A 10,708-nucleotide genomic window follows, 5' to 3' on the forward strand; every position below is an offset into this window, starting at 1 on the left:
AGTGGCAGAGGATTGGGTTAAGAAAACCGAAAGGATTTTGGAAGTCCTCCACTGCACTGAGAAGCAGAAGGTCTTGTACGCTACCTTCCAGTTGACTGGGGAGGCAGGGTAACGGTGGACAGCAGTGAGCTTGCTGGAGCGGCAAAGAGCTGGTCCATCTAGCATGACGTGGGGCGGTTTCAAGGAGGTATTTTTCGAGAGATACTTTTCGGTCTCCACTCGGGATGCGAAGGCCGATGAGTTTTCAGGTTTGACACAGGGTACTTTGACGGTGCAGAAGTATGCTGCTAGATTTATCGAGTTGTCTCGATTCGCACTGTACTTGGTTCCAAATGAGCACGAGAAGGCTCGAAGGTTCGAGAGGGATCTAAGGAAAGACATCCGCCGTCTGGTGGGGATGCTGCAGATCCGTGAGTTCTCTGTCCTGGTGGATAAAGCCACCATATTTGAGACCGACCTTCGAGGAGATGAGGTAGTACAGGTTCAGGGGAAGAGGCCAGTATCTTCTGGTCCTCAGAGTGGTTCTCAGTAGAGACAGTGGAAGAAGAAGAAGAAGAATTACAGCTCTGGTTATCGGCAGAACACCAAGCGGCTGAGTTTTTAGGGGGATCCATCCTTTGCACCATGTGTGAAGTGTCGTAAATGGCACGAGGGCGAGTGTCAGCCATTCTGGGGTGTTTGCTACAACTATGGCGAAACGGGCCATATGGCGAAGAACTATCGGGAACCGAGGAGGATTATGCCTGCACCGAGTCAGAGTAGTGGAAGTAACCAGGTGCCACGGGTGAATTATCAGACAACCACGGCTCCAGCAAAAGTATATTCACTTACTCCAGCAAATGCAGAATACGCTGGGAATGTGGTGACTGGTACCATGTTATTGCTTTCGAATAGAGCTGTTCTTTTATTTGATTCAGGGGCAACCCATTCATTCATATATGCTAGATTCATGAAATTGTGTGGGGTTGAAACCCAATTATTGGACGAATGTTTGGTTGTGGCTACGCCAAGTGGAAGTATAATGATGTGTAGTAAAATGTTCAGAGACTGCCCAATGGTGATTCAGGAGAGACTGTTACCAGCGAACCTTGTAGTATACGACATGTTAGGTTTTGACGTCATACTGGGAATGGATTGGTTGTTCTCTAGCTATGCAGTGATTGATTGTCGTAGGAAGGTGGTAGTGTTCAGACCTCCTGGGAAGCAAGAGTTTAAGTTCGCTAGATCGTGTGTGTGTTCTATGCCACAGATTCTATCAGCTTTACAGGCGAAGAGGTTACTCTTGGATGGTTATCAGGGATACCTAGCTTGCGTGAAGGAACTGCCGCGGGATGAGTTGAGACTCGAGGATATTTGGGTGGTCAAGGAGTTTCCGGATGTGTTTCTTGATGAATTACCCGGTTTACCTCTGGATTGTGAGGTGGAGTTTATGATAGAGTTGCTGCCTGACAGGGCTCCGATCTTTAAAGCTCCGTACCGGATGGCTCTAACAGAACTTTGAGAGTTGAAGGAGCAATTACAGGAATTACTGGACCAGGATTTTATTCGACCGAGTGTTTCGCCCTGGGGAGCTCCAGTATTATTTGTGAAGAAGAAGAATGGGTCGATGCGTATATGCATAGACTACCGTGAGATTAACAAAGTGACGGTGAAGAACCGTTACCCTTTACCTCGTATAGATGATTTTTTTACCAGTTGCAGGGGACGCAGGTCTTTTCGAAGATCGACTTGCGGTCAGGATATCATCAGGTGAGGGTTAGAGCAGAGGATGTAGCGAAGACTACTTTCCGAACCAGATATGGTCACTATAATTCTTGATTATGCCGTTTGGGCTTACTAATGCGCTAGCAGTGTTCATGGATTTGATGAACAGGGTTTTCCATGAGTACCTAGATCGATTTGTAGTGGTATTCATTGACGATATTCTAGTATACTTGAGGAGTACCGAAGAGCATATGGAACATTTGAGGTTAGTATTACAGATTCTGCGGAAGAAGAAGTTGTATGCTAAGCTGAAGAAGTATAAGTTCTAGTTGAATCAGGTCGCGTTCTTAGGCCATGTGGTGTCTAAGGGCGGTATTTCCATTGATCCCAGTAAGATTGAAGTTGTGGTCGACTGGGCTAGACTGAAGAGTGTAAAGGAGGTTTAGAGTTTTTTAGGACTGGCGGGTTACTATAGTCGGTTCGTATAGGATTTCTCTAAATTGTCTGGACCTCTGACACAGTTGACTAAGAAAGGAGTGAAGTTTGACTGGACTAGTAATTGCAAGCAGTGTTTCCTCAAGTTGAAGCACCGGCTGGTTACTGCTCCAGTTTTGACCATTCCTTCGGGGAATGGGAGTTTTGTGATTTATAGCGACGCATCCCTGAAGGGTTTGGGATGTGTGCTTATGCAACAGGGTAAGGTGGTAGCTTATGCTTCTCGGCAACTTAAGGAGTATGAGAAGAATTACCCTACGCATGATTTGGAATTGGCTGCTGTAGTATATGCTCTAGAGACCTGGAGACACTACCTGTATGGTGTTTAGTGTGAGATTTTCACTAACCACAAAAGCCTCAAGTACTTTTTCACACAAAAGGAGCTGAATATGAGGTAGAGGTGGTGGCTAGAGTTGATCAAGGACTACGATTGCACGATCAGTTATCACCTGGGAAAGGCTAATGTGGTAGCAGATGCGTTGAGTCGGAAGTCAGAACATGCAGCAGTATCTGCAGTTGTAGCTCAGCATCATATTAGACGGGATTTGGAAGGCCTTAGCGTGGAGTTGGTATCTGGGGATCATCAGGCTCTCATTGCTAGCTTGGTGATCTGACCGACCTTGTTTGAGCGTATTAAAGCTGCGCAGGCTAGTGATGATGAGTTAGCTGAGATTGTAAGGAAGGTACAGCAGGTTTTGGCTACGGATTTTAACATCTCTGACAGTGGTGTGTTGAGGTTTGGGACCAGATTGTGTGTTCCAAAAGACGAGGAGATCAGAAGGACGATTCTGGAAGAAGCGCACCAATCTCTGTATACGGTACATCCGGGTGGTACGAAGATGTATAGGGATTTGCGCGAGTCCTTCTGGTGGAGTGGTATGAAGAGAGATATTGCCCGGTTTGTGGAGTAGTTTCTGACGTGTCAATAGGTGAAAGCTGAACATCAGAGGTCGGCAGGGCTGTTGTAGCCTTTGCTTATTCCAGTATGGAAATAGGAACATATTTCCATGGACTTTGTTACGGGATTGCCGCCAGCACTTCACGGGCAGAATGCTATTTGGCTTATTGTAAACAGGTTGACGAAATCTGCTCATTTTGTACCGATGAAGGTTAGCTACCCTTTAAGTAAGCTAGCTAATATGTACGTACATGAGATTGTGAAAATGCACGGGGTACCAGTGTCCATTGTTTCAGATCGAGATCCGAGGTTTACTTATCAATTTTGGAAGAGCTTACAAGAAGCATTGGGGACGAAGCTTACATTTAGTACAACATTCCACCCCCAAACTGATGGACAGTCGGAGAGGACGATACAGATCTTGTGTATTGGACTTCGGTGGTAGTTGGATTCAATTTTTGCCACTAGTGGAGTTTGCCTATAACAACAGCTTCTAGGCTAGTATAAGGATGGCACCGTTCGAGGCTTTGTATGGTCGGAGGTGTCGATCTCCTTTGTATTGGGATGATGTCGGTGAACGTCAAGTTTTAGGACCTGAACTCGTGCAGCAGGCATCTGAGAAGGTAGGTTTAATCCGAGAGAGGATTAGATTGACTCAGAGTAGGCAGAAGAGTTACGCGAATGTTCGCCACCGTGAGTTGGAGCTCGAGGTGGGGGGTAAGGTATTCCTTAGAATCGCTCCTATGAAGGGAGTGACGAGATTCGGAACAAAGGGCAAGTTGAGCCCGAGGTATATCGGACCATTCGAGGTACTTGAACGGGTGGGTCAGGTAGCCTACAGAGTTGCATTACCCCCATCACTCTTGAGGGTCTATGATGTATTTCACGTATCCATGTTGAGGAGGTATGTGTTGGATCCGTTGCATGTTATCAGTTACGAGTCTTTGGGACTTGAGGATACTTTAGCATGTGAGGAGATACCTATTCAGGTTCTGGATCGTAAAGTTCAAAAGCTTCGTACCAAATAAATACCGTTAGTAAAGGTATTGTGGCAGAACCACAAAGTTAAGGAAGCTTCTTGGGAACTAGAGGCGGAAATACGCCGGAAGTATCCACAGTTGTTTGAGTAGTATTTGAATAACAGGGTGGTATGAGTATATATGTATGTATGTAATCCTCTATTATCATATTGTATCTAGTGGTTAGTCTCAGGAAGAGTCCTGTAGTATTGTGAGCTCCTGAGACCATGTATGTATGTGACCACGGTATTCATCTGCCATAAGTGAGGGCATGTATGTGTGTATTGTAACGGGGCTGCGTATAAATCTCCGCCGTATTCTCTAGAGAATGTATGTATGTATTTTAACGGGGCTGTGTATAAATGGCCGTTGTATTCTCTAAAGTATGTATGTATGTATCATAACGGGGCTGCGTATAAATAGCCGCCGTCTTCTCTAGAGTGTGTATGTATGTATCGTGACAGGACTGCGTATAGGTAATCACCGTCACCTCAGAGTAGGTATGTATGTAGTTGTATGTATGAGATTGTAAAAAGAGACTGCAAATTTCGAGGACAAAATTTTTGTAAGGAGGGGAGATTGTAAGAACCCGAACCGTGATATATGGATTTATTGTATAAAAGAGGGGGAAAAATGGAATTCTGCAGGCTTTATCAACGAGGCCATAATTCGTCGACAAAGGTAGTAGGCTTTTTGTCGACGAAATTCAGAGGTTTGTCGACGAGAAAAAGCCGAGGGGTTCAGGAAAATTTAAATATCAGGGTTCGTCGACGACTTCCTCATCGACGAAATCCCTAAAGACTTCGTCGACGAGGACACTATTTTGTCGATGAAGCCCTTTGGGTCAAAGGCTTATAAAAGATCTTTGGAGGTTGCTTTGGGGCTAAGTTTTCTAAAAAAGCTCTCTCTTTCTCTCTAAAACTCTCCCTACTCCTTCTCTCTATATTCCTTCACCGATCATTGCTAGAATCGGGAAACGGAAGTTACCACGAGGATCATGGAAGGATTTTCTACAACTTCTACAGATCAGAATCTCGTTTCGAGCGTTTTCGGATTTCGGGCTAAAATCGAGGTAAGGCTCGATTTTCATTTCTGATTCGATATGTGTATAGTAGTACAAATTGTAAGTATGTTTTGTACTGTGGTTTGTAAGTTTTTGAGTCTCAGTTCGTAGTTTTGAGGACCGTAGAGTTCCTAGTTGGATTTCGGGTTAAGGTAAGGGGATTGTGTTTATATCAGTCCATTTTCGAAATCAGGATCTGTAAGCCTGTAGGCTACGATCATATGTATGTTTTGGCTACTTATTTATGGAAATCTATCAGGTAAAAATGCGGGATTTTCAGGTTACAGTTTGCGGGAACATTGGGGATTTCAAATATCATCTCTATTTTGTTTGGAAAACTGTTGGTTGCGTTAAAACTGTATTATTGAGGTGATCGTAATCCATATTTGCATAAACTGTATACTTGAAATTGTAATTGATATGATTTGCCATAAACCAAATAAGTGTGGTATGTATGAATGTATGTATTTGTTCCAGATATTTGTAAAACAATTATGTGGCGGCTAATTACCATACGCTAAAATGTATAGGGACGTGAGTTCCAAAATGATTCCAAATTTTGTGAAATCGGCTAGGGGCGGCTAATTACCGTACCCTAAGAGTGACCGGCCCTATATCCGAGAGTGTGAAATATCACCAGTCTAATTCTGGTTAGTCACCGAAGTGGTGTGAGCTATATGCTACATCGTATGTTGCAATGGATTCACAGTGGGCCTAGGTCGTCGCAGCGTAGTTGTGTATATGACAATGTAATTGTGGTGAGACTAGGTGACCTTTGTGTAGTTGCGCATATAGCAATGGATTCACTATTGGGCCTGAGTCGTAGATCTTCGTAGTTGCATATGACAATGTAATCGTTGTGAGAATAGGTGACCTTGTGTAGTTGCGTATGATGCAATGGATTCATCATTGGGCCTTGATCGTTGCAGCGTAGTTGCGTGTGTAGTAATGTAATCGCTGTGAGACGAGGTGACCTGGTGTAGTTGCAAACTAGTGTGACGACATTGACCGTATGTATGTTGGGTATTGTATGAACTGGAATGATTTTCTGAAAATACTAAAACTGTACGTATTTGTATGAAACTGTACGAATTGTTTCAAACTATATCATATGTATAGTGTTATGAAGTACGTAAAATGACACTGGTATGCCACACACTGATATAAACTGCTTTCTTCCTTACTGAGAGGTGTCTCGCCCCGAATGTACGTACAATATTTTTCAGGGCCTTCAGGTAGCGATAAGTAGCATCCTAGCGTCTGGGAAAAGGGGTGTCATAGCTACTACTAGTACCTTTTAGGTACGAGTTTTGGTATCCAGGTTGTCGGGATGGTTTTTGTAGACACCTGGGGTATATTTGTATTATGGGAATGTATATCCTAACTTGTGTAGACTCTGGTATGATACTGGTTATGTATAAAAGACTGTATTCCGTTGCATATGTCAATGAGTATGGATGTTTGTATGTATGTATATAGGGCATCTGTGTACCCCATGGGGTCGGACCCTCTTTGTATGATGTAGCATGTATGTTTTTAATTGATACAGAGACAGGTTAGGTTACTTAAATTCACCTCCGGGTCCCGTTTCTAGGTTCGGGGCATGACAATGTCACCTTTGAAGAAAATGTTTTTCTCTATCATCTCCTACCTCCAACTCCTACATCTTCTCCCGTCCTTCCCCTTCCTATTCCTGATATACACCCTTCCTACACTTTACCTACCCAGTCAACCACACCTACTCCTAGCCCCTCACCTCTCTTTTCTTCTCCTTTGGTATCTTCACCGACACCCTCACCCTCGCCCCCTTCCCCACCACCCCCTCCACCCATCTCTTCACGACCCAAACGAGCTGTCACACATCCCTCTTACTTGAGTGATTATATTTGTCCTATTTTACCAAAGTCCTCTACGGCTTCACAAGTTTCAAGATCTTGAAACGAATAGCAAGTTGCGCAAAAATTTCTTGTGTGAAACATACAACTCTCTTCCTCTCTCTCCGTCCCTCTATCTCCCTCTTGACTCTTAACACTTAGCTTGTGTAGAGGCTCCCACTTAAAAACATGGCTAGTAATAAAGACTCATGCCCGACAACCTTGTGGGTCACTTCTCACGGGACTAGTCCAAAACACCGAGTAGTGGACCGGTTAAAGTAAAAACAAGATAAAGCAAACCAACCTGCACAGGCCAGAGGGCCTAGAAACCATCTCACCACCTTCCAAGTCTCTGCATGATTGTTGAATGCACAGTATTAAATCTACTATCTAGTCATCAAGGGGTTATCATCATTCCCCAAGAAAAAAAGAATTGAAGCATTTGATTTATCAATATTGTTTAAGTATGCACAAATAATTCATCAATAACGACCAAATTTCAATTGGTAGCACAACACTACAACCTAATAGTTTTAGATTTTGGATATACATCAAGAAATTTTTTTTAAATAATTTAATTTTTAAAAATGATATTTATATAAAAGGAACAATGCATTCATGAACTAACAAGCTCAATCAGTATTTTTTGTTCATTAATGGAGGAATGAGATGAAGCAGCAATCAGAAGACAATGACTTCTCATAATTTAATAAAAAGATGTAAGCCATCCTAAAAATCTCACAAACTCCTATACTGAAAATTTTGAAAAATTCCCTTTCCTCCATTAACATTTATTTTTGGAATGCTTATACTCTTTCTTGACTTGTATTTTTGCAAGATGGTTGCATATTTTTGAACACCTTGAGGTGCTTATACTCTTTTTTTTTTAACATTTACAAGATGATCGACGTGTTTTTATAGAACTTTGAGAGGGATTCATGAGATTTTTAAAAATTAAAGAATGATTGGTGTATTTCCACCAAATTTCAAGAAAATTCAATGTTTTTCGTCTTTCCTTTTTTCATTTTTTTCCCAAGATAAATAAATTTGAGAACCGCCCTCTTTCATGGAGAATAAGCCAAGGCGATTTCCCCCATCATCCATCCAGGAATGTTGATAGCAACTACTTGCACATGACAAAATTATCCATTCCCACAACACAAAAAAAAAAAATCATATACAGAATTCTCAAATTAATTTTTTTGCCACTGATGATGCATAACTTGATTCCAACTAAGTTCAGTCAGAAAATCCATTTGGCTATTTTGGGTGGCTGGATTTACTGGCAAGTGCTTCTTCCTCTAGTATTGTTTGGCGGTTGTTCCCTACTTTTGCCTCAGGGAAAAACTTAGATCCTTTCAGTCTTTTTTCAGCCAATAAAATCATGCCAACCAGTCAAATATGACCCACATGCCCATACTACTTAACATTATTTTATTGGAGGACCTAATTTTTTTTTCTTTCAAGAGTGATTTTGAATACCAAAAGGATGTGGGCAAATTTGAGCCACCCATTTGGAAGATTAACACGTGGCATTCATACCAAGAGATGAAGGCGGCATATGGGGCCCCTCCACTCCTTTGTTGATCCTTCTTCCTTCCTTCACAATGTAGGTTTCCTTCCCCAAAGATCATAATAGATAAAATTAAATGAGTATTGCATCTGAATATAACTAAACCTGAAGATGATTTGGTTATCAGAATATGTTCTTAACCTTATTTGAAGTGAAGATGATGAAAACACATCATGGTTTGCCATAGCTCTGGCAAAAATTTTTCCACCTTCAAAAATAAAATTTTCTTCCCAGAATCTTAAATTTAAATTTATATGCGTTGAAAAATATTACATAAAATTATATTACATTTCTTACAAAATCCTAAATACAAATTCATATCTAAAAATTGATGCTCCTAATCTCAGAAATCCTCCAAAAAATTACAGAGGCCTCTTCACTTATTCATAAACTTAATTTAAATTAACACCCCAAAGATAACAGGGGAAATTCCAAAAAGAAAAATTCTTCTTTTCCTCCTCAAACATTGAAAGGAGATCAATGTGTAGAGAAACATTGAACGGTAGAACAAGGAGAGAATTTTATTAAATGAAACATAATACCAACCATTATTCAGTATCGCTGTAACCCTAACCATCTAAACCAGCAAACTCACATAGTACAAAGAACAGAAATCCTAATACCCATCCAGACACAATTACATTCTTTTTTTCCTCTCGCGTATGAAACAAGAGACCCTAAGACCCAACCAGACGCAAATTATTTTTAGAGACCCAAAGACCCAACCTGACGCAAATTATTTTTTCTGTGAATGTCATACTAACAGTATCACATGTACCCTCATTCCATGAATATATACAAAGAAAAACTAGGAGCTAACCTATATTGTTCCTCGTAAGTGAATCTTTCGTTGCTTTTTCTCTTTTTCCTTTTTTTTTTTTTTTTGCCAATTTTCTTCGACAAACTCAAACCTTCCTTTTGAAAAAATAGAGGAAGATATTGAGAGAAAGCGAACCCAATAATGAAGTGATCGAACTTGATAGCATCTGAATCGCCATCGGATCGACACTTAAGTAGAGCAGAATTGCCAAGTCACTTCGTTTTCACAGCAACGGATCTGAAATCCTTGCCTTGAAACCTTCAAATTGCTTCATCTTCAAACCACATCGAGGCGGAGCAACCGCCGTAAATCGCTTGTTGCGATGTCGTTCTTCTTCTCCTTCTTTGCGAAGAAGGCCGGGAACGGGAGCGAGCTCGGAGGTGGAGAGGAGACGGCTGCACTTCCAGAGAAAATTCCCTCAACGAGGTTAAACTCCGAAACCCTAATTTGCTTCTGAACAGTATCCGGCTCCGGTCCCAACCGCTCCGTCGAGGACAACACCAAATCCTTCTCTTCGACACCCGCCGTTGGAGGGCAACGGCGGTCTACCGGTTCACCGCCGGCGACTCCCACCGAACTCAACTTCTCCCCGCGCTTTAGTATCTTCACCTGTCCCATGACCAGGTTCGTCGACGGAGATTTCACCACCGTCAGACCACGACCTCGCCCGTTGGTATGCGAACCAACCGTACTGCGCTTACGGCGGAGCGAGCGAGATGAAGAATTAGCGGTAGCCGAAGGGTTAGGTTCACGAATAGCTTTAGGGTTAGGGTTAGGGTTTGGGTTTGGGTTTGGGTTAGGGTTATGGTTAGAGTTAGGTTTCCGGGGAGGCTTTAACGTCGGAGATGCTACTATCTGCTGGCGAAACCGATTCCCGAGACAGTCCGGAGATCGGAGAACGGCGGCGGCCATATCTGAAGAACGAGAAAACTACTAGAAAATATCAACACAATCAATTAAGAAATCGAGATAATTTCTGAGACTTGAAAAGGATCGATTGGTTTTCAATATTTATAGAGACAGACGCGTTCAAGTAGTTGCAGATCACGTGTCACGTGGTCCCCACAAACCGGCTGGATTACGATAGTATCACCTGCTGTCACAAACGTAATATGACCCAACAAACCAACATACTTATCCCATGTGCGCACGCAACCGGACTTAGATTTTTGTTCATTTACAATAACACCGCCTGCTGGTGAAGTCGGGGAGTTTGGGTTTGCCGTAATTTTGTGACTTTGGATGGGCAAAGTGATTAGAGG

General features: G+C 42.3%; 1 protein-coding gene across 1 annotated transcript; it reads right to left on the bottom strand.

The window, feature by feature from the left end:
• Positions 1-9,722: 9,722 nt before the first annotated feature.
• On the bottom strand, positions 9,723-10,064 carry LOC131158758 (uncharacterized). The gene has a single exon (XM_058113613.1). The coding sequence runs from the start codon at positions 10,062-10,064 to the stop codon at positions 9,723-9,725; it is 342 nt and encodes a 113-aa protein (XP_057969596.1).
• Positions 10,065-10,708: the final 644 nt, after the last annotated feature.

Source organism: Malania oleifera, chromosome 6 (assembly GCF_029873635.1).
Source record: "Malania oleifera isolate guangnan ecotype guangnan chromosome 6, ASM2987363v1, whole genome shotgun sequence".
Classification (NCBI taxonomy): domain Eukaryota; kingdom Viridiplantae; phylum Streptophyta; class Magnoliopsida; order Santalales; family Ximeniaceae; genus Malania; species Malania oleifera.